General features: G+C 37.7%; 1 protein-coding gene across 1 annotated transcript in view; it reads right to left on the bottom strand.

The window, feature by feature from the left end:
• The window catches only part of TNKS (tankyrase), a 224,016-nt gene that overhangs the window by 26,274 nt on the left and 172,206 nt on the right, over positions 1-25,536 (bottom strand). Inside the window, exons 14-20 of the mRNA XM_007961676.3 lie at positions 24,032-24,177; positions 21,299-21,464; positions 19,641-19,860; positions 19,240-19,349; positions 10,039-10,227; positions 6,394-6,631; positions 5,619-5,701 (exon numbers count right to left, since the gene is read on the bottom strand). Of these exons, the coding sequence (XP_007959867.3) occupies positions 5,619-5,701; positions 6,394-6,631; positions 10,039-10,227; positions 19,240-19,349; positions 19,641-19,860; positions 21,299-21,464; positions 24,032-24,177 (1,152 nt within the window). The remainder of the gene's footprint in view (positions 1-5,618; positions 5,702-6,393; positions 6,632-10,038; positions 10,228-19,239; positions 19,350-19,640; positions 19,861-21,298; positions 21,465-24,031; positions 24,178-25,536) is intronic.

Here is a 25,536-nt window from a genome sequence, read left to right on the forward strand (position 1 = left end):
CTATATATCAAGCACAGTTCAAAGCACTTTATTTACATTACCTCATTTAATCCTTACGATGATGGATAATGAAGTACTATTAATGTATTATGAGGTCACTGGTACTGAGAGAAGTCATGAAAACAGTACACAGAAGAGCTGAGAGTATAGCTGTATCTGTCTTTTCCCTGTTTCTATTCTTTAAAAGGATGACTAGAAGGCGAAAATGATTAAACATTAAATTTAGTTGCACTGAGTTACATGGTGTCCAATTTGTCTGCATATTTATCAGGCAGTGGCCACTGAAAAACCTTAAATGAAAAGCTAAGGAATTTAGATCTATGTCAGCTCATTCACACAAAAAATGTTTAATGAGTACCTTCTTTACGCTATATATTTCTTTAAAAAGTAAACATTTCATTTAATTCTAAAACGCCCAATTATAGTTGGAAAGTTACATGGTTGGTCCAAATAACTGATAATAAAAGAGTGGGGCCATGAAATAGAGTGCCAACCAGAGTTCATGTTATTTACTCAAGATAACAAACACACACAAAATGGGTCAATGTCTTAGAGAATCCCTATGAGAACTCTCGTGAAGGTGACCTGCTTGGTCAGGGCTGCAAGGAGGGCTGAGAAGGAAGGAGCAGGAAGGAGATGAGGAAAGGTTCTCAGAAGAAGGTCGTAATTCAGCTAAGCAGCAGGAGTTCATCAGGCAGGGGGAGGAAGAAAGTGTGCTTAAGACAGAGGGAATAGCATGTGCAAAGGGAAAATCAGTTAAAAGAATACAGAGTATTTGAGGGAACTTAAGTACTGTAGTTCAAAATGGTGACAGGAGAATATGTATCAAGGATTAAAAGGAGGGAATGGCAGAGCAGCAGGCACAGAGAGGATCTTAAAGGGCCTTATCTATCAAATTAAGGGGTTTAGAAGTATACCAAAGGCTGGCCAGGTGTGGTGGCTCATGCCTGTAATCCCAGCACTTTGGGAGGCCGAGGTGGGCAGATCACGAGGTCAGGAGTTCGAGACCAGCCTGACAAACATGGTGAAACCCCATCTCTACTAAAAATACAAAAATTAGCCGGGCATGGTGGTGTGCGCCTGTAATCCCAGCTACTCAGGAGGCTGAGGCAAGAGAATCGCGTGAACCTGGGAGGCAGAGGTTGCAGTGAGGCAGAGGTTGCAGTGAGCCGAGATCGGGCCACTGCACTCCGGCCTGGGAGACAGAGCAAGGCTCCGTCTCAAAAAAAAAAAAGACTCCGTCTCAAAAAAAAAAAAAAAAAAAAAAAGAAGTATACCAAAGGCCCTGGGAAGTCTTCTCAGCAGAGTAATATAATCAATGTCGTATTTTAGGAGGATGAGACTGTTGGCATTATGAAGGGCAGATTTGGAAGGGAAAGCAACTGGGAACCAGATGAAGATAAAATGGCATGGAAGGGATGAATCTGAAAGCAACTGGAGAACTCTATTTACAGGGCCTGGTAAATAGAAATGGTTAAAATAAAAGAATGAAAGTAATTAAAGATTATTCCAAAATTCTGCAGCTGGGTAACTACGAGACTATTGTATCAAAAAAAGAAATAGAAATATCTGGATGGAAAGCAGGTTAGTTGGATTTTAGACATGTTGCTTCAAGACTCAGGGATTTTACATATATTCCTATCAGCTGTTAGACATTTTTTTCTGAAAATCATATTTAAATTAACTTGCTCCTTTTTTAAAACCTTGACTTAGTTATTATACCGAGGAAATCACAAGCTTGTTGGGCTAGTTATTTCTATCTAGTCTACATTAAAATAAAATTATAATATGAAGAATAAAGACTATCCACGTGTCAGTTAAAGTCACCTTGCACATAAAGCAAAGGTCACTGCCAAAAGAGCTACCTCTAGCTTCTAAGAGTCATTTTACTTTGGGTGGGGAGAGAAAATTAGTTTTAATGAAAAAGACCTTTCTCTTGCTTGGGCTTAAAAGGTTGTATGGTACAGTAGTAGTAATAAGTACTAACTTTATAATCAAATTACAATGAATTACTGGAGGCCATGCTTTTATCTTCAAGAATTTGAAATCAAAATTTATCTGGTCACTTTCCATGAAAATACACAGGTTAACCATATAGATGTCCACAAGCAGTCTTCCAAGTGATAGCATTTACGTTCCAGGAATTGCAGTGTAAATAAAATCTGTCTTTCCCATAGAAAAAGTGTTCTACCTATGTTGATAGGTAGAAAGCTATGTTACAAAGGAAGGGCCAAAGTCACATGGGTACTATAATTAACTAGAAAGGATACAGGTATATATTATTTAACATAGAACTTGGCAAAGTGTCTATGGGAAACAAGACAATTTAGTTTAGAGACTTCCGAGAGAGTAACTGTGAAGATAGGAGGTGAGGCTATGATGTGCAGAAGGTTTTTTTCTGGGACCAGAAATAAAATACCTACATTCCACACCCCACTGGCATCCATGAGTAGGTACACAGGCAATGAGACATATGAGCATGTCAAACCACATCAGAAAACAACGGCTCCCCTGGCTTAAGCCAAACAGATATGAATTAAATGAGTACAACGCATGCACCCTCACTCCTCCCCCACTATACAAGTATGTGCGCCATCATCACATATTACTGATATAGAATGTTAATGGGAGAAAATGCTAATGGTTAAAGTTATGGAAAAGGTTATCACATTTATTTATAATGGAAGGCTAGATAAATAACATTTGCAATTAAAATAAAAATACATGTGATTGCTTGATGATTGAGCCAGACACAGTTAGATACAGTTAGTATCACTTGTCTGGAGGAAAAGAACTGTGCTTGGTAATACACATTAAATGCAACTGTCTATGTGAAGGCTATAGAAATTATTCTGGCTAAAAGAAAATCAATGGAACCATTTACTCAGAACAAAACTGCAGTAAAAAAAGAACAATGAAACGGATGAAACCAGAATAAGCTGTTAGAAGGAATGACTATGAGACTAAGCTATTAAACTATTCAAATCAATAAAATGTGATAAATATGCCACAGGAAGTCAGTTACTGACAATGAGAATATACAATACAAAGTAAAAAAGAAATAACATGTAAAATTATAATGCAAACTGACTAAAAGAAGAAAATTAACATTCTTTAGAAAACTTTCATCAGTAAATTGGAATTATTTGTTTGAGTTAAGGTCTTTGGTTTATTTAGCAAAGATGTGTTTGAAATTTTACAATTATTGTGGAAATGATTTGGGAAGAACAGCTGTAGCTGTAATATGGAAACTGCAGAATATAATGGTTTTAAAACAGCTTGCACACCTTCAGTTAGGGAATAAGGATAAAGCATTCTTACTGTTTAGGATATTCTCCTAAGAAAGCTCCAAACCAGGGGATGAATAAATGGTTGGGAAAGAAAACGATTTGATAGACAGCAGTCTATAAAGTCCTAACCATTAGACCAAAGGCACATGTGATGCATCACTGTATTAAAAGCTGACACAGCAGCACAATATTACCGAGAATTTTAACTCTCTGAACATTTATAGGCATTAGGTTTTACCGGTAAAGGAAGTGATAGGATAAATGTCTTTTAGTCCAATTTTACACAGCTAGTAAGAGGGTAAAAGTAATTAGAATTAAGGTCTTCTTTTAGTCCAATGCTATCCCTACTCAACTGTTGTTATTAAGAGCATTAAAGATGAACTATAATGAAAAAATGTAGCTAAAAAAAAAAAAAAGAAAAAGCAGAAGAAAATCTTAACAGTATAACTGATATAAAATAGAAAAAAGACCTGGTTTTTAAGTTAACTCCAAATTGACTATAAGCCTAGAAGGGAACCATAGTGGGCCAAAGGTGCCAGTGAAATATTGGAAAATTATGTCATATAAAGAATAATTGAAAAAACAGATTTATTCTGATATAGGGGAAGATGTGTAGAGGTGGGTGGTTGAAAGGTTGACACCTCTGCTAAGCTGACTAGGTCTTAAGAAGATATAAAGGACCACATTATGTTGTAGTGGGCTGAATGGTGGCCCTCAAAATGATATGTCTATGTTCTCATCCCCAGAACCTATGAATGTCACCTTCTTTGGAAGAAGAGTGTCTGCAGACAAAATTATGTTAAGGGTCTAGACATGAGGACATCACCCAGGATTATACTGGTGGCCTCAAATTCAATGCAAATGTCCTTAGAAGAGATACAGAGGACAGGAAGGCAAATGTGACGATGGAAGCAGAGACTGGAGTAGTGTGGCCACAAGCCAAAGAAGCTGCCAACCATCAGAAGCAAGAAGAGGCATGGAATAGATTCTCCCTACAGCCTCTGTAGGGAGTATAGTCCTGTGAAACTGAATACATATGTAGACTGGAGATTAGATCTCTGTGCAAAACAGGGTGAGCATTGGCCCAAAACAAATGAATTATACCTACCGGCAGTTTTTGGCACACTTTAAGTTATAAGCATTCTATTACACCTGTCCCAAATTGTAACAAGGTATCTTCCCTGGCTGGAGGACTAACATGGGTGTTATTATACAAGGGTGATCCCTACACCTGGGAGAATAACTTAATTTTCTCTAAACACCTTTCCTATTCTAAAATTTCATGTATATCAGTAGTCCATTTAAATTCAGGACTTACCATCATTCAATATTTAAAGTTGACCATAATAACAAAAGCATATAATATTACAACTCCTTATACTGTATGAAAACAGTAAAACAAACAGAATAATCCTAAATTCATAAATGCCCTAATGATGACTCCATCCTTAGACGCTTGCAGACATTTAAGATGGAACCCAAAATAGGGTGGGTCTATTGGAATGTATGGCCAACTTTTGGTTCAAGATTATTTAAGATTCTAAGTGGACAACAGAAACTTCATAAAGGGGAGATTCTTAAAAGGTGCACTTGTCTAAGTACTACTGTGCTTTCCAAATTAATGGGCAACTGCTTCAGGAGCCTAGTCACATGAGTAATGAAATGAGATGAATAAAGACTGACACTTTTCGGAAACAAAACAACCAAGGACAATTATGAAAACATTCTTTTGAGGTAGTTGCATGGTCTAAGTTTTGACATGTAATAAAATGCAAAGTGCTAGGCTGCTTATAAAGATAAAACAAAATAAAGACTCTCATTTGTTAGACAATTTTGGGGAGAAGTATAAAATACTGGGCTCCTCTGGCTTCTTATAGAAATGTGTTGTGGGTTTAAAAATAGCTCATAAGAAGCAAAAGAGAAAAGAGGTGGGTGGCAATTAATAATTCTTTTTTTTTTTTTTTTTTTTTTTTTGAGATAGGGTTTTACTTTGTCGCCAAAGCTGAAATGCAGTGGCACAATCACAGCTCACTGCAGTTTCAAACTCCTGGGCTCGTGTGATCTTCCTGCTTCAGCCTCCCAGCAGCTAGGATTACAGGTGCCCAGTAAGTCACCATGCTCAGCTAACTTAAAAACATGTTTTTGTTTTTGTTTTTTTTTTGTAGAGATGGGGGTCTCACTTTGTTGCCCAGGCTGGTCTCAAACTCCTGGGCTCAAGCAATCCTGCCTAAGCATTCCAAAGTGTTGGGATTAAGGTGTGAGCCACTGCATCCAGCCTAATTCTTAGTTTTTAGTTTAAATGACTCAAATATATAAAAGGATGTTTACCTGTTCTGTTTCAAAGATATCCCGAAGGTGTTCAAGGCCAAGGCTTTTTAGAAATTGGCTGATATTCATGTCAAGACCGGTAACTAAAACAGAAACATAGTCAAGATTCTCAGAAAGAATTCACTAAAGAAAATTTCAGTATCCATTTAAAGACATGACTCTGACAACCTTGGCTGTCAGATGATTTTACGTGGCATAAAATAATATAGAATACATAGATTTAATTCAGACACTTTATTTCTCAAGTTGATTGAGAAATAAAAGCAGAGTGTTTTATCTTTATCAAATTAGTATTTGTATCATTCTAATATGGTTAGAATATAGAATTATAACTTATTGTAATTTATACAAATATAGAGAAAATACTAATTTTAAAATATTATAGTATAATATTTATACTATCGAATGCTACTTATACAGAGAAATCTAAAGCTTTTAATGAATTAAAAAATCTAAATGTATCAGCTATCATTTTAGTTTTCATTCCTGAAATGACCTCTCAGTTGTGTTCTGACACAATTTCAGTATAAGTGGTTCAACAAGATGCTATGGTTGTAAACAGATGCTCTAGAATATACAGAAATAAGAACAATGGCAATGCCAAGAAATGTGGCAGTCTTCTATGAAGAAATATTTCTTATAAGATGTTGTGTGTCTGAAAATTTACAGACAGGACGTCTCTAATGGAGGCGCTCAATAATTATCAATAGAAAAAAGTAATTCTGCTCCACTAACAAAAGGTATCAATAAATAAGCATTCACGGGGTCTACTCACCTTCTCCTTCCTTCCTTTCTGTTCCCGCGGCGCCGTCCCCTGCGTTGGAGGCTCCTCCTACGGCCAACTCTGCTAAAGGGCCAGTGAGGTTGTCTATGCTGCTGGCAGCAGAGAGGCAGGAGGGGGTGGATGCCGGTGAGATCAGAGAGGCACTCACTACAGTAGCCTGAGGTTTAAAACAGGTAGGTAAGGCCTCTGGGGGCATGGCGTCTATCAGCAAAGCTCTGATATCGTCAGCCTAAAAAAATGATTAAAAAAAAAAACGTGAAAAGACTGTATATTGAAATGGTAAGTTTTTCACTAAGAACCAAATGCTTTGTGGATTTTTTCCTTAATGAATGCCTCATTATCTATCCCCTTCTGGTTTTTGATCATTCCTTCTCCTATCCACAGCTCCAAAGAGTTTCAGTAGTTTCAGTAGACAGAATTGGAGAAACCATGTAATTGTTAAAAATATTTCTTCTTTCATTAAAAAAAAAGCACTTTCAGTGTTAACTGTCACCCTTCTTTAGAAAAATTTCCATATTTACTCTATTTTGTTTATGTTTAAACAGCTATAATAATCTGGTTATTTACTTCACACTTAATAATGTCATGTAAAATTAGCATCTGGTGAAATTTCAAAGGGATGACACTCCTAGCTCATTTATTCATAAACTTTACAGTTTTTAAGTATTAGATGCAACTGCTTTTCGAGTATGCGGGCTTTTCGAGTGTGCGGGAGATAGTCTCCAGAGACAGCCAGCCATCAATTCCTTCCTCCCGTCATGCATGCCTCCCCTTCAATTTCCACCCACCCTGCATGTGCTTTGCCCTGTGAGTTGTCTTGCCCAACAGAATGCAGAAGTGATGTTCTGAGGCTTCTGAGCCAGGCTTTAAGTGGATTGGCAGTGTCTACTTTTACTCTCTTAGAAGCCATCTGCCATGCTGTACAGAAGTTTGGGCTAGACTACTGAGGGGTGAGATCCTATGCAGGGAGAGCCCTGCAGGACGAAAGGCTATCTTGGAAGCTCCAGCCTCTGCTGAGTTCCCAGGTGCAGGTAACTACAAAACCAGCAGAACTGCCCAGCTGAGCCCAGTCAACTCCCAGAAGTGTGAGAAATAACAAATCGTCATGTTAAACCCTCACTGGGTTTGGGGGTGGCTTAGTGTGCAGCAATAGAGAAATGAAATGCACACCAGTACCAGGAAGTGGGGTGCTGGTGGACATGTGGCTTTGGTTGGAGGTGTGAAGGGTGGCCTGGTTATTGCTGAGGGAGGCTGTGAGTGGAAGACAGGCAAGTGCTACTGAAGGCGAGAGAAAGGGGACTGATGCTGTGTAGCAGAAAGTTTGGCAACACTGGCACATGAGGTCTTATAGAAGGCAGAACGTGAACCTAAATAAACTTGTAAATTTGGCTAAGGAAATTTCCAGAACAAATTTTGCCTCGCCAGCTGGACTGGTATGTTTACCTGCCCATGATAAGGTACAGGAGGAGAGAAAGGAACTGTTTAGTTCTCTTTAAGGAAATGTATTCACCCAAGATTTGCTAGGTTGGAAAATAAAATTATTCACCATTCCCAGCCTCTCCATCAGCAAAAGTTTCTTCAAGTAAGGCATAGCCTCAGGCCAAAGGTCAAATCTAGGGTGCTGACAGGAAAACATGGCCTCAGAATAAAAATCACCAGAAGTATAGATATATTACCTCAAAATCTTTAAAAAACCTCTAAGGTGGTACCTTGTGAATTCCCTTGGCTAGATGAAAGAGCTTTGAAGGGTCTTATGGGCATTGCCCCACTGTACCTTGACTTGGAATCCATATTACAGAGGGACCTGTCTTGAAAAGATTTGTGGGTGGGGCTTTTGGCTGATGGAGTGGTGCATAATTTGATGGGAAATCCAAAAGTTTATAAAGGAAGAGTTGTACTATTTTGGACTAAAAGGGACAGGTAGATTAAAATACTAAAAGGCTTAGGGTCCCCAAAATCTCTAGGAGCAGGTAAAAGGTTGAGAAAGCCATTTGGCTGTAAATACGATCCATCTTTATAAAAAGAGAAGGATAATTCAGAGGGCATGGCCAAGAGCTACAGAGGCTGGGTACAGTGGCTCACACCTGTAATCCCAGCACTTTGGGAGCCTGAGGAAGGAGGCTAAGGGAGGAGCCCAGGAGTTCAAGACTAACCTGGGCAACATAGCAAGACCCTGTCTCTACAAAAAGTAAAAAAAAAAAAAAAAAAAAAAATAGCCAGGCATAGTGGCACGTGCCTGTAGTCCTAGCTACTTAGGAGACTGAGGTGGAGGGATGGCTTGAATCTGGGAGGTCAAGGTTGTGGTGAGCCATGATCATGCCACTGCACTCCGGCCTGGGTGACAGAGCCAGACTGTCTCTCAAGAGAAAGAAAAAAAAAGAAAGGAAAAAAAAGACAGCCACAGTGAACCACTCCCTGGGAGCAGAACTGGGCCCTAATCAGGCACTATTCCCTAACTCCAGAGTAGACGGCCCTGATAACATGTGCCTGGCTGAATTTCAGAACTGCTAAGGACCCAGTGATGACTATCTGTGCCCCTTGTTGGTTGGGGGAGCGTGTGGCCGGTGAGTGTAATTTTAATGTGGGAAAAATAGATTTAATTTGTATTCACAGGTAAGACTGTGGCTGATTAAAGATGGCCATGAAATCTTTGCTTCTCCTTTCAAAGAAGGTGGAATCTGTTTTCCTATCCCTTGAACCTGAGCTGAGTTCATGACTCACTTGGCACAACAGAATATGGTGGAAGTGACAGCATGTCAGTTCCAGGCTTAGCCTTAAAGAACAATGGCAGCCTCTGCTTTCTCCCTCTTGAGATGCAATTATTCGGTGAAGAAATTCCAACAAGACTACTTAATGATGAGATGCCACGTGGGACTAGAGAGGCCCCAGCCTTCTAGCTTTATTTGTCAAGGCCCCAGGCATATAAGTAAAGCCGTCTTTATGTTTCTGCCCCAGCCACCAGCTATATGCAGTTACACAAGTTGACCCCAGGTAAGACCAGAAGAATCTCCTAGCCAACATACAGAATCATAAGAAATAATAAATCATTATTATTTTAAGCTACTAAGTGTTTTGAAACAGTTACTCAGCAATAAATAAATGAAACAGAATATAACTTGAAAAAACATTTCTGGCTTAAAAAATTAGAAATTATTGTGACTATACAGTAACTCCCTGATTTTCAGAAAGTTAAGGAAGAGGATGTGGTGCTTAACTTTGACTTTGCAGTTAAATAATACTGCCCAGAGTTAATTTTTCTTTGACTGTCTCACAGACTTAGGAAATCATCATGAACATTAGTTGCTCTACAATAATATGCCAAATATAGAAGGTACGAGATATTTTACTAAATGTAATTATTTGAGGGTACACTCTAAAAATGTGTTTTCTTATGATTCATGTTTTCCTAGCAGGCTAAGAATGGCAAAAAAAAATTACACAAACTTACTGATTAGTTTGCCTTAGAGTTTTAAATTATATTTTCATACAAAAAGTGTGAACTTCAAAAATTTTCAGAAGGAGATCTCTGTTCTAAGTGAAATAAACATGACTAAAAGTAAGCTGGTGAGCCTGAGAATTTAATGTCATCTCTGAAAGTACAAGGAACAATACTCAGTATCTGAAATGAGGACTTACTGTTGCCAGATCCAGAGGCGTCTGGCCTTCCTGGTTCTTCATGGTGGGGTCTGCACCATGCGCTAGAAGGAGGGCGCACAGCTGCGTCCTTCCTTTCTGGGCTGCTTCATGGAGAGGAGTAAATGCCCACTTATCTGTTGCATTTACACACGTGTTGTATTTTATCAATAATGCCGCTATGTCAACATGCTGAAGAAAAAGAAAAGGATACAAAGATTAAGAATGAGATAATCTGGTAAAGCACCATCGTGTATACTTGTTTTTATTTAATAATTCACTCCCTCTATATCTCCATTTTCATCCTTAACAGAAGTTTCTTCTAAAAAATAAAAAAGAATTTCAGTCTTCTACCTACACTTTGGACTCCATCTTTTCTTGCCTCCTTTAAAATCTCAATTACACAACTATACTATTATCCTGTAACTGTTCATGGGCTTTTTTCAAAAAAATTCATCCTTCTAATATATTCAGCTTTACTTTAAAAACAAATACGATGTAAGGTGTTTCGTTTTGTAAAGTGAAACTAGTAGACCTAATTCAAGTCTTCTGTTAATGGTCTAATCGATCTGCCAAACTTTTCAAACACGCATTCTATTCACATTGATTCTCTTATCTTCCCACTTCTTTTCTAACCTAATGCAATCAGATTTACTGAAATACTCATCTCAAAGATTCTCAATGTTTTTGCTTCAGCCTTTGAAAAAGCAACATAACATTTTATGAAAATTGGTCTATTATGTCTAAATGATTGAGGGGTGGAGGAAATGTTAGCAGCAGACATGCTAATAACCTGGGTGTGAGGTGATGAGACCCTGAACCATTGACAGTTACAGAAAAATGGAAAAGAAGGGCTAAATCTGAGAAATTTTGAAAGAAAAAAAATTGAGTTTAGAAAGCCAAATTCACAACAGAAGAGAAAAAGTCAAAGATGACTACATTTTTTGGGAAGGGGGAAGGAGGGGAGAATCTAGAAGATTAGAAAATAAGATAGAACTATTAACAGAAATTGAGTTGTAAAAGTTTAAGTAAGGGCTGGGTGCGGTGGCTCACGCCTGTAATCCTGGCACTTTGGGAGGCTGAGGTGGGCGGATCACCTGAGGTCAGGAGTTCGAGACCAGCCTGGCCAACATAGTGAAACCCTGTCCCTACTAAAAATACAAAAATTAGCTGGGAATGGTGGTACAAGCCTGTAATCCCAGCTACTCGGGAGGCTGGGGCAAGAGAATCGCTTGAACCCAAAAGGCAGAAGTTGCAGTGAACTGAGATCGCACCACTGCACTCCAGCCTGGGTAACAGAGCAAGGCTCCATCTCAAAAAAAAAAAGGAAGTTGAAGAGGTATGAAACTCTCAGATAAGGCTCACTGAGGTAGTAGGCACCTTCTGAGGTAAAACCTCCAAGTAAAGACATTCTGTAGACGGTTTGTCAGAAGAGGCTGGAGCACAGTCAAGGGGGCATCATTCACTCATTCACTCACTCACTCTCCCGCCACTCACCCACTAACCAGCATCTGCTCAATACCTACGGAGGGCTGAGGATTGGGGCTGGGGGCTCCAGGGAGATTACGAAATGGAATAGTGGATTAATAGTTGTAGCTACTTGACAAATGAGCTCATTAAGGAAAGGAATACAGAAAGGTAATTACAAGGTAGATGAAACCTTGAAAACAACAGTATTTTGGACAAGGAGAGTGGAAGAAAAATCCTCAGAGGAGACAAAAGGAAAAATGCAAGCTGGAGAAGAACTATAAAGGAGCGGGACTATAAAAGCCAATATAGGAGCAAGGTCCCTGGAGACCAGGTTCACTCAAGAAAGAGCTCCATATAGCAAAAGGCTTCAGCTTCTTCTCAAAAATCCTTATAAAATAAGCTAAGACAATCAATTACACAATAGGCACTACTGATTCAACAGATAGGCTTTTTAAGAATATTAAAAATAGGCCGGGCGCGGCGGCTCAAGCCTGTAATCCCAGCACTTTGGGAGACCCAGACGGGCGGATCACGAGGTCAGGAGATCGAGACCATCCTGGCTAACACAGTGAAACCCCATCTCTACTAAAAAATACAAAAAACTAGCCGGGCGATGTGCCGGGCGCCTGTAGTACCAGCTACTCGGGAGGCTGAGGCAGGAGAATGGCGTGAACCCGGGAGGCGGAGCTTGCAGTGAGCTGAGATCCGGCCACTGCACTCCAGCCTGGGCGACAAAGTGAGACTCCGTCTCAAAAGAAGAAAAAAAAGAATATTAAAAATAACTTGTATATTTTTATAAATACATTTAGGATGTTAGGCTGGTTACCACTTAAGTATTTCTGAGATCCATTTCAACTCCAATATACTATAATTCGGTGCAATTGGCACATTTATGTCTCTTACAGACACATTTCCAGGCATAACTTGGTCAGTTTGGATAATTAACTCAAAAGCACATTATCTGTTGAGAATACATTTCTAACTCATGCTGCTGCTCAACTACCATACATTGAGGTTTTTAAGGAAGACATGTATGAGAATGGGAAAAGACAGGAAGGCCAAGAAAGTTCCCAAGGTGCTACTAAATGCGTGTCACTTTCTATCTTCCTTATGATATCATTGTCTTCCCTGCACTCTTGAAGACACTCACTTCAAAAAGAACAGGCACTTTTTCGGAGGTAGTATTTAACTTTATGTAATATAAATATCTGTATTTCCTAATTTTAGAAATCGTAGTTTCTGAAAACGAAGTGAAGAACATTTATCTAAAAAGAAAAGTACAGATCAGTCAACTACTAAGGAAAGTTTCCACATTTGCTCTAATAATACAAAGCAAAAAACTGCCCAAAAAAAAACAATAAATAGGCCAGGTGCGGTGGCTCACTCCTGTTATCCCAACACTTTGGGAGGCTGAGGCCAGCAGATCATTCGAGGTCAGGAGTTTGAGACCAGCCTGGCCAACATGGTGAAACCCCATCTCTGCTAAATTACAAAAATTAGCTGGGTGTGGCGCCACACACCTGTAATCCCAGCTACTCGGGAGGCAGAAGAATCGCGTGAATCCGGGAGACCGAGGTTGCAGTGAGTTACGATTACACCACTGCATTCCAGCCTGGGTGAAGAGTGAGATTCCATCTCAAAACAAAACAAAACAAAAAACCCCATAAACAAAAAATAAAATAAAAAAGCAGTATAATCAGACTAAGGCTTCTCAGAACAGGATATGTTTGGTGATTCTTCTGGCATTATACTATCACTATAAAATTAATTCTATAGCTTAATTATTTTTAAATTTTCTAACACAAAAGATGAAAACAGAGGTACCACTTGTGGTATTATCAAAATCAGCTAAAACAAAACCAAACCTAGTAATTTATCTCCCTTATTCAAAGGTTATATGTTGAAAAAAGACAGTAATTTTTGTTAAGTTAACCCAAAAGCACGGAATAATTTCAAGCTTCTCCCCAGTGAGGTTACAAGCTATTTAAACTGTTTCTGATGATTAATTTTATTGAACTCCTGTGTTTATTGGCAGAATAATATCATTTGGTAGACTAATTTACACAGGCTTCCAAAATTACAAAAAGTCCAAGGAAAATTACATGTTTGTGTATATGTGTATAAAATGAATTGTATTATCTAGTATGCATTATTAAGCTTTCTTTATACTGAAGTTATAGTTTATGCTTGGACAAACCAATTACATGCCTGTGAAATTTCTGGCAAATGTCTGAAAGAACAATGAACAGGAAGGAGTATATTACTACCCAAATAGACTAGAAATATAGTTCTTAAGCTGTTTAATTCTTTTACATAGCTATACCACGGAGGCAAAAATAGTAACTGGAATTTAAGGCTGACAAATCCAATAAATAGCAGTTCAATTCTATTCAACACAGTATATAAGAGCAAAGTACTGAAGTAGATGGTCCAGAAAAGAACCTGATCTCTGTTGGAATGTTTCCAGGAGAAACAGACAATTTAACATAGTTTCAGAATCCAGCTGCCATACAAAATGCTTTAAGTGACAAATACAACATAAAAAAGACTGGGAAGCCTTTAATTTTAAAAAGGTGGGAAGTAGGGGAAAGAGAAATGTGCTTAGCTTCAGTTAAAGCCATTTAACTGTGTAGATGCTTTATTACAATTATGTCATGAAAATTCCCCAGATGTTATCCATTTTAGAGAAAGCACTGGAAAATAAAAACAGTTGAGAGAAAATGTATCAGCCAACTGATTTACTCTTATAAGATAAACATTTACATGCTTCGTCGTAATAAGTATCAATGCCATTTACTGACTAGCAGAAAAGTTAACTGTCTTGTGTAAACATGCATTCGAATATAATACAAGGCATTGTTATATAAAGAACACCAACACAGTAAGGCACACTACCACTAATATCAGCTCTCATGCAACTTGTAATTTTTATTGATGCTTCTTAAATAAACGTGTTTTTTTCTCCATTCGGAAAAACTGAGGTTCTTTTTATACAAAAAAGGCTCAAAGACACACAGAGCAGACTGGGCTCTCTAGCGGAAAAAAGGTAAACATGTATGAAGGAATAATGAACAAGAAATAACTGTATAAGTAAAGAACTATGTAATTTCACAGCTACCTCAGATTATTATTCATCCTCAGGCCAATTAATCTGTGTTTATTTAATACAGTACTGAGCCAGTCAAATATATAGATTGTTCCTGAGGCTGTGAGATGTAAAGAGTGACATGCAGCTCTTATTCTGACTGGCTCAGTACAGAGGCTGTGGGAAGCGAGGAATTTACTAATTTTTAGTATCTCTATATGTATCTCTATCTCTCTCTATATATATATATATACAGAGAGATATATATATACTTTTTGGTAGAAATAGAGATACCTCTTTCTCTATATATAGATATAGAGATAGATATATACTTTTTGGTAGAAATGGGGTCTCGCTATGTTGCCTAGGCTGGTCTTGAACTCTTCGGCTCAAACGATCCTCCCGCCTCAGCCTCCCAAAGTGCTAGGATTATAGGCATGAGCCATTGCACCCAGTCATGAAGCAAGTTATTTTATAATAACAGTATTACCTTGCATTTTTATAATCCCTTACATTAGATAAAGGAATTTCCACATGCACGGTCTCATTTAATCATTACAACAACCTTGAAAGAAGGTCTTGGAATCCAACTTTTACTACTGAGAAAACTGAAGATGAGAAAAATTTAGGCACTTGCTGAAGACTACTGGGTTATAAAACAGAAGAGGAAAGATGAGATCCCAGATATTCAGACTCTAAGTTCAGCTTTCTCCATTAAACCACAGATGCCTGCAGAGTGTGCTAGACTAAAACACAAGAGCCATTTTCTTTCCAAGCTGAAAATGGGAAAGAGAATAATATTAGGAAGAAGAAATTATTTAAGCAGAGATCCCTGGGTAACACTATACCTACAATTGCTCTATAAATTGCTTAATTTTCAGTATAGAAGCTCTATTCCAGATGATATGCCACAGAAAATCTACTCCACGAAATGATTATACGTGGCCAGGCTAGTTCAAGCATCATCAAATTCATGGGATGAATATAAAATAATCAGTGTTTTGCCATCCTAATAGAAATGTACACTGGAGCCCTATGATTTCATTAAAATGTCCAGCCAAGGCAGGATAGAATGAATAAAAAGGAACTTTTGAAAGATACACAGATTTATCAATCTACAAATAATAGAAACATAGTTATATCTACTCTTTAGCTGAGGGGAGACAATGTAGCTTTTTACACTTTTTATATTGTGTTAATATTAGTACTCCTTAAATATATAAATATACGTATTTATTAGTACTCCTTAAATATACAAATATACGTATTTATTAGTACTCCTTACATATATGGATATATATATCCTTAAATATGTAAGTATACATATTTAAGGAGTACAAATAAATACTCCTTAATTCATTACTTTTAAAATATGTATTTATAAATATTTATTTTTTAAATATTTATTTAAAATATAATTATATAGAGATACGGTCTCACTATGTTGCCCAGGGTGGTCTCAAAATCCTGGTCTTAAACCATATTGCTGTCTCAGCCTCCCAACGTGCTGAGACTACAGATGTGAGCCACCATGCCTAGCCTTACTTTAAGTCTATTAATTGAGATTAAGAGAAATACTGACTTAATATGGTTACTGACTGGTTACTCATAATAGATTATAGGTTTTACAAGTGGCATTAAATAAAATTATTTTGCAGAGCAGAGATTCTGAATGAGGAAAATGCCAACCGAGAGTCACTGTGGGTCATGTGAGATTGCTGAGGGAAGTGGGTTGCCCATGTTAAAAAACAAACAAAACAAAGGTATTATCACACGCATGTATCTGACCAAAAAAAAAAAAAAAAAGGTCTAGAAACCACCAAAGTGAAAGTTTGTCAAAAAAAGTGATAGTCATCAACTCGCGGATGCCTGAGTTTTAAATTTACAAGTTTAATACATGAAAAAAATTTTGAGTGACTCAATCCACCCTCACAATGAGGTAAAAATACCTGCTATAAACATACTATGTAGCCATTTGCCTTCTTCTATATAAGGATGAGATGAACCAGGCTGATCAAAACCTCTATCAAATGCCCTTTACATAGCCTGGAGAATTTTTTGTTCACTTTCACCTCAGTAAGTTACCTTCATTTACAAACAGCTAAGCAGTATGGATTTAACAAACATAAAAAGAGATAGTGAAAAAAAGTGTTCATTATTTTTTTTCACTTGGAGTTAGAAAAGGAGAAGGGGAGTTACGGGTGATGGTGAATTAAGTTTATGAAAATGAAAGAGTGGACTTCTGGTCGGGAGACTGATTGCATTACACCTCTCTTCAGCTGACAGCAAGTCAGCCTCAAGGGAACATGAAGTTAGACAAGGTCGACCAGCACTCTACCTTACGCTTGAGCCTCAAGAGAACCACTATACATTTTACTCTCTTCACAGTGGTCATCAAGTGACACACATGTAGAGTAAGTAACATCTTAACTGATGGGGATCAAAAGGTAAAATACTTACTTTATAAATTAACTTTTCTTTTCTTTATCCTCTGTGACAGCTATAGAGACTGTGCAAGGTGAAGACTAATGGAGTAGAACACATCTTAACGCTAGCCCATGAGAAGAATGAGGATCAAAAGGTAAAATACTTTATAAATTTTTTCTTTTCCTTATCCGCCGTGACTGCTATAAAGACTGTGAAAGGTGCAAGCTAATGGAGTAGAACTTCCCTACATCCACAATGTATGGGATCTACTGTAGTCTACACAGTTGACAGTGTTAACATAAGCTTTACTAGACTGGTTCATTATTATAATTCTATGGCTACCACCTGTCCTTACTCATAGCAGGTTTACAGAGAAAATAAAAGATCTAATTTCAGTTCTACTGATCCCACTGGCTTTATAAACTCTTAACTGAAGCTAAGCAAAAGGATTAGTAGAATACCATATGAAGAGAACAATTATGCTAAGAAGTGCTGAAAATTAGTCTCCAAATGATATACATGTATAGTTATAACTTAAGGGTCAAGAATTACATGTAAATGTATATGTAGTATGTTAGCAGCAAATATTTAGCATGCCAAGTCTTTGGTAGAAGTATTTGTTGTTCAGAGAAATTGAGAACCTTATGTGAAGGAAGGTTAAAATTTATATGAATTTTAATAAAAGATTACTCATCTTTAGAAAGATAACTTTAAATATTGTAGTTTCAAGACTATGTCAGTACTAATACTTATTAAATATAATTTTGACTAATTTATATCATACTTAGAGGCATAATTTTCTTTCAGAAAACTGAATTATTGCTTTCCTTAAAAGTATCCCCACTCCGATTTGTCATACAGATCTTGGTAGAATGGGCTTGAGAGATGACAGTCTCATCACGAAGGGCCAGGGAGAAGGCAGTAGGAGGAAGAATATGGTCATCAAGGTGGTTGGTTTGGTTTGGTTTTTACTTACAGTTTGTCAGGCTTTTGCAAATCTAGAAACCACCTTCTATCAATAGTGATTCCAACTGTGAGAACACCTGGTATGTATGAACTGGCATCTGTGGGTTTTTATAGTCAAGAAGGGATTAAGTGGATGAACCGTCAAGCACATGAGCATTCCTCCTATTTCTGCCATAAGCCATCAGGCTTGAGTGAGCCTTAGTTACTTTCAGTCAGTTCTGACATATGGCATCAAGGCACTGCAATCCATTTCTCTTCCTCTTACAACTGATGATAGTGTTTGAAAGGATAACTCTGGACTTTCACTGGGAGGTTTTAGCTAGTAATTCCTACTCTGTGAAACCATATATATCAACTGCTCAACCATTTAATTTTTTTTTTTTTTAAATGAGGTCTCACTATGTTGACCAGGCTGGCCTTGAACTCCTGGGCTCAAGCGATCTTCCCACCTCAGCCTCCTGAATGGCTGGGATTACAGGCACATGCCACTGTGCCTGGCTACTCGAATATTTTTAAGGTGCTGAAGATAAATGTAAGCCACCATACTTTCCATGCCTGTATAACAGCCACACAGCTTTTATAGTTTTTAAAATCTACTTGGAGTACAGTTAAGAAATTGATATTTATTATATTATTTTATATATTATATTATATTACTGACAAATATAAACTGAACACCCGTTACATGCCTATTATTGTGCTTGATAATGTGCTGAGACCAAAAAGCAATAAAAAGCATGATTGTTGGCCAAAAGGTAGTTAAGTTTAGCTGGGAAGAAACGCCAAAACTCTGAACAAAAGATTAAAATTGTGCTAAATCATGCTATTAGTTAGATATCTACTCACTTAACGCATAGTATGCATTTAACAAAGTCGTAAATGCCAGGGAAGTTTTCTAGATTTTATTTTATTTTATTTTATTTTATTTTATTTATTTATTTTTGAGACGGAGTCTTGCTCTGTGGCCCAGGCTGGAGTGCAGTGGCACAATCTCAGCTCACTGCAAGCTCCGCCTCCCAGGTTCATACCATTCTCCTGCCTTAGCCTCCCGAGTAGCTGGGACTACAGGCGGCTGCCACTATGCCTGGCCAATTTTTTGTATTTTTAGTAGAGACAGGGTTTCACCGTGTTAGCCAGGATGGTCTTGATCTCCTGACCTCATGATCCGCCTGCCTTGGCCTCCCAAAATGCTGGGATTACAGGTGTGAGCCACCGTGCCCGGCCAGTTTTCTAGCTTTCAACGTTAGTATGCTTACCCCATAAGATGCCGCATTATGAAGAGGAATTAAACCACCCTTGTCCTGGGCATTAACATCAGCTCCATGCTCTAGAAGATATTCAGCTACTTCCAGGTTATTGTAGCCTGCTATTTAGAGTAAAAAAATATAGGAAACCTGTCAGCTTAAAAGAAAAAAAATACATACATATAAAATAAGGACCAGAAAATGTTAACGTTTTAATACTTTTTGCTTCAAAAGTTAATACTATTATCTCATAATGGAGGGACTTCACAATAAGAAATTATACAAAACTATGTCAATCAAGAGCATTTTACTAAGTAGTCCCATTTATGTTCAGCATGGCTTTCATCTTTTAGTACACCGTATCAGGTGTCTGAGAAAGGAAAAGGAGGTGTGGAGGCACTGGGGGCGCTCACCTGCCAAGTGCAGAGGGGTTGAATTTCTGCCCTGGGTGTCTCTGCAGTTGATATTCTCGGGGGTACAGAGCTTCTGCACTCTTGCCAGGCAGCCCTTCTTGGCAGCATCCAACAAGGCAGCATCCCCTCTCAGTAAGTCCTGAATATCTGTGTCTCCTTCCTTTACCAAATCCAAAGGTGTATTTCCATCTCTGTTCTTTTTAGTTGGATCTGCTCCATGCTACAAAGAAGAAAAACCAAATGGGGTTTGTATTTTCTATAGTATCTTTCTGTAGTAAGTAGGTAGGTAGGTAGGTAGGTACTTAATTTACTCTACCTTTGTTCCTCCAGGGGAAGGTATCTACTCTATATGCATTTTGAAAAACACTTTGCAAAATTCCTACTTAGCAATATAATGGATCAGCTTTCTAACTATTAATACTACTCAGTAAAAGCTTCAGGATCAATGGTGATGATAAAGCAGGGAGAGTGTTAAGTATCTTTGAGATAACTTGTTTAATATACTTTTTCTCTGATTCCAAGTTGTCTTTGGAAACCTATTTTACTTTGAAGAATAGCATGGATGTTAATTTTGACCAGATTCAATTACATAAAGATACTCGGTAGGTATGAAAAAGAAGAGAGTAAGACACACTGGTAAAAAAGGACTTAATTCTAAAGGCCATCTTTAGAATTAGTAAGAATAAAGTTTGGTAATATTTTTAATATTTTTATCCTAAGTCTTAACATCTACCATGAAATTAGATATAAATGTATTAAAAATTATAGATTTTAAAAGTTTAATTACCAATACCTATTAAATAAAGTAAATAGAAGTCAGTAATTTTTATTATGGGTTGGCCACAAACTGCCGTGGGCTCACTGCAGAAATTGGTTGTGAGTCAGGCTGGACAATGGACTCACAATGACTTGGAAGTTATTTCTTACCAACCAGAGATAATAAAAATGAGAATCAGATATTGGGTTTTTCTCAAGATTCATAAGAACATATTTGATATCATAAAAGTGAAGGGAGAAGAATTTTATTTAAACACATCAACTTTTTTTTTCTGTAGTTAAAAAAAGCAAGAGAAAATCTCATAAATACACATCTGGTCGTTTTTTAAAAATATCCTTTAACTTAAGGTGAGCATAAATTATAGTTAGTTTCATATAACTACTAGTTTTTACTCTTTTACATGTATCTCAAATCTATATGAACAACTTTGTTTAGAGATTATCTTATATTTTAATAAAAATGTTATTAAAATAAGTTCTTAAAAGATACAATGTTTAATGTTTACTAATGAAGAATGAGTTAGTTAACAATAATAAAATAGCCAACAAGGAAAAAAAAACCAACTTGATTGAAAAGCTTGTTTCTCCTGTACAATTTTTTCTGTTATTAATACTATAAGTACTAGATAAGCAATGCAAACTATTTCAGCTCTTTCTAAAACCTACTTTGATGAATTTTTATGACGTGGACTTAATCAAACCATTTCAGATATTAAGCTATGCATCATATCACATAAACAGTCTTCGGGGAAATAGAAAATGAGAGCAGTCTCTACAGCAGTATTGTCCTTAATAGAATAACATACCCCAACTTACTTTCAAGTAATAACCAAAATATAAATACAATTAGTCTATATTTCATAACTTTTTAAACTACATACTTTTAAAAGGAGCTTGCAGATTTCATACTTTCCTTTAGCTGCTGCTTCATGGAGAGGGGTAAATTTCCATAAGTCCGCCACATTGACAGAAGCCCCGTGCCTTACTAAAAGCTCAGCCACCTCATAGTGTCCATAGGAACAGGCATTATGAAGGGGCACCAAGCCACTAAACAAAAGAAAAGTATTTTAAAGTTATAAAACAAACCTTCGAGTTAAAATGATTCTTATAACAAAAATACTACCATTCTTCTACGGTACTGACTATACTGAACACTGCTCAAAAAGAAACACACCCACCTCTGTTCTTTAAGATATAGTTATCCATTTGTAAATAAGGAGTAGTAATTCCAAAAATGTCCTTTCAATGTAAAGACTTTTTCCTAAGTTTCTTGGGGATGGATATATACTCACAGCGATCCTTATCTTTATGAGTTTTACTAATGAAAATTGTATGCTTACTTATAAAAAATATAATGCAATTAACTTATTTAGGCAAGTTCTACCTTGGTAAAAAGTTGTTTAAATCATAGTGGTGATTGAATCATAGTGGTTTAATCATAGTGGTGATTCAGTGGTGACTTCCGTGCACAGGTTTAAATACTGAGGTACCAAACAATGAAAATTCACAATCCAGGTAATTCAGAAAAGTATTCAGTGAGAAAAATGATGATGTCAACTATAAGTGCTACTCAGATAAGAAATGGGCAAACTATTCTGAGAGGAGTCTAAGCTCTGATTAGTAAGCAGTTGACATTCTAAAAGGACAAAAAGATGCTCCCACAAAAGAGTGCATCCAAAGAATAAAATGTTGAACTTAACACATGGCAGAAGCAAAGTATTGAGTGTATTTTTTTTTTTTTTTTTTTAGTTTTGGGATGAAATATGCTAAGTGTTAAAATGAGCAATAGAAGCAAATGCTGCTTGCTCTCCAATACACTGTAACACTTGGAAAGCACTAGTGATATTGTTAGTGAATATTCATGTCTGATGTGTCCCTTTTAAAAGATAAATAAATACATAATGATTCAATGAGGCCTAAATCGTGCAGTTTAATTCTACTGTGCACTGCTATGTAATTACACAGAAAGCTATTGGCTTATTTTGAGATGATGTGAAATTAACTCACAACACGGGAATTCCTATCAGTTAAAATACCTTTCTCACATTTCTAAGTAGCTGCCTTAGGCTTTGTCTAGACAAATTAAAATAATTTAACAAACTAATATAAAATATAGAGTGTCTGAATTAGTAAAAATAAACTTATGCTTCTAGGAATACTGATGACTTTGGGATGGATGACTTCTTTTTAGAAGAGACTATACATTTTTAATAGCAAAAAAGAAGAATAAACAATAACTTACAGACTATATAAAAACATTCATATAGGGCCGGGCTTGGTGGCTCATGCCTGTAATCCCAGCACTTTGGGAGGCCTGGGTGGGTGGATCACGAGGTCAGGAGATCAAGCCCATCCTGGCTAACACAGTGAAACCCCATCTCTACTAAAAATACAAAAAATTAGCCGGGCACGGTGGTGGGTGCCTATAGTCCCAGCTACTCGGGAGGCTGAGGCAGGAGAATGGTGTGAACCCAGGAGGCGGAGCTTGCATTGAGCTGAGATCGCGCCACTGCACTCCAGCCTGGGTGACAAAGTGAGACTCCGTCCCAAAAACAAAACAAAACAAAATTTATATAATGCAATAAAATACTATATACAAACATTAAAAGAATGAGACTACTAAGTACTGATATGGGAACACTATTCAAGATACACTATTGGGTGGAAAAAAGTAAACTGCAAAGCAGACCGTATAGGATGGTACCACCATTTGTGTTAAAAACCACTACCGCCACCACAGCACACAGACAAGTCTATGCATTTACAGTATCTGGAGGAATACATTCAACATTTTAATGCTGTATCTCTGAGCAGGAGGTGAGCTGACAGGAAATTTTCACTTTCCATACTGTACATTTCTATGTTTGTTTGTTTTTTTTTTTTTGAGATGGAATTTCATTCTTGTTGCCCAGGCTGGAGTGCAATGGCGTGATCTCAGCTCACTGCAACCTCCACCTCCCGGGTTCAAGCGATTCTCCTGCCTCAGCCTCCTGAGTAGCTGGGATTACAGGCATGTGCCACCATGCCTGGTTAATTTTGTATTTTTAGTAGAGACGGGGTTTCACCATGTTGGTCAGGCTGGTCTCAAACTCCTGACCTCAGGTGATCCGCCCGCCTTGGACTCCCAAAGTGCTGGGATTACAGGCGTGAGCCACTGCGCCCGGCATATTTCTGTTTTTTGTTTTGTTTTGTTTTTGTTTTTTTTGAGACAGAGTTTCACTCTTGTTGCCAGGCTGGTGTGCAGTGGAGCAATCTCAGCTCACCACAACCTCTACCCCCTAGGTTCAAGCAATTCTCCTGCCTCAGCCTCCCGAGTGGCTGGGATTACAGGCGTGCACCACCACACCCGGCTTATTTTGTATTTTTAATAGAAATGGGGTTTCTCCATGTTGGTCAGGCTGGTTGCAAACCCCCAACCTCAGTTGATCCGCCCGCCTTGGTCTCCCAAAGTGCTGGGATTACAGGCGTGACATTTCTATGTTTTAATTTATGTTTTAAACAAAAAAATAAGGATTACTTTTTTAATAAAGAAAAAATCTAAGACTTCAAAAATATTTAAAAATTTTTTAAGCATGAAGAGAATGACTCCCAAACAGCTAACTTCTAACACGTACCCCTTGTCTTTGGCATGGACATCGGCACCGTGGTGTAGCAGGTACTCTACAACAGACACGCGGTTGTAGCCTGCCGCGAAGTGTAAGGGCGTGGAATGCCGGCCCTCTAAGTCTCTACAATTCACATTTTGAGGGCTGCAAAGTTGCTTTTGTGGTGCACACACAGAGACAAACACAAAACAAACATTACTATTTATTCACAGGTTTTGCCCCAAAATAGTGCAACATCTTGGATAAATTATAATTTTCTAATGAATATTTATTTCCAAAGATTAAACAATACAAATGTCTAGAAATCAGCACTACGCTTTACAGTGACTACAAATATTTATTATATACAGAGCAAATTAATGTTTTTCAACATTTCCTGACCAAAATCAGAATCAAATAGAAAAACCCACAATAAAGCAAGCATTTTCAATGCAAATACTGCCTTACTGTTTTATCTTTGTCTTTCCTCCCTGAGATATGCTATACTGTTTGTCACGGCACACCTGCTTGTGCTAACACCAACCTCAGTTGACTATGTAACTAGAGAGCTCTTGTCTTCTCTAATGTGAGTCAAGGGAGCAAAAAGGCTCTGGAAAAATTATTTTTCTGCCTGGGCCTCTCCCTCAGTCTTATGATTGACTATAGCCAAGCTATGTAGTCAACAGGTCTTTACTTGACTTTTGGGGCAATGTTTGCTTACCTTTACAAGTTAAACTGGTTTTTTAATCATACCCTAGTTTTTGGGCTTTACTTCCATCTCTTTCAGAGACGTCCCCCAAATCTCTTCTGTGTCTCCTTATCTCTCTCTGAATGCTTCAATTTCAGCACAATCTAAATTGTAAGCTCAATTTGTTTACAAAGCACCAGGATGCCACGTAAGGAATGAAAGACTGTATCACTGGTGGTAATAAGTGAGTAATGATAATAGCTGAATAATAATTTACAGTTTATAAAGAGTATCAGCTGGGCGTGGTGGCTCACGCCTGCAATCCTAGCACTTTGGGAGGCCAAGGCGGGCGGATCACAAGGTCAAGAGATCGAGACCATCCTGGCCAACATAGTGAAACCTCGTCTGTACTAAAATTACAAAAATTAGCTGGGCATGGTGGCGCACGCCTGTAGTCCCAGCTACTCGGGAGGCTAAAGCAGGAGAATCACTTGAACCTGGGAGGCAGAGGTTGCAGTGAGCCGAAATCCTGCTACTGCACTTCAGCCTGGTGACAGAGCAAGACTCCATCTCAAAAAAAAAAGAGTATCATATTCTTTTAGTGAGGAAATTATCTATGAAGTTGATAGATAACAAACCAGGGATGGAGGTTAATTTATAAATTAACTTTACAGATAAACAAATCAGGGATGAAGGTTAAGTGACATCCTTTTCAAATAGTTGGTAAGGGGTAGAATAAAGACTCAAACCCTGCTTTACTGATTTTTAACCTCCTGGTCTTTGTGCTACATCATGTATCATTGCTTACTTCCCTAATTATCCAACTTGAGGGAAATGATCAGAAGAA

This window comes from Chlorocebus sabaeus, chromosome 8, assembly GCF_047675955.1.
Source record: "Chlorocebus sabaeus isolate Y175 chromosome 8, mChlSab1.0.hap1, whole genome shotgun sequence".
NCBI classification, from domain to species: Eukaryota; Metazoa; Chordata; class Mammalia; order Primates; family Cercopithecidae; genus Chlorocebus; species Chlorocebus sabaeus.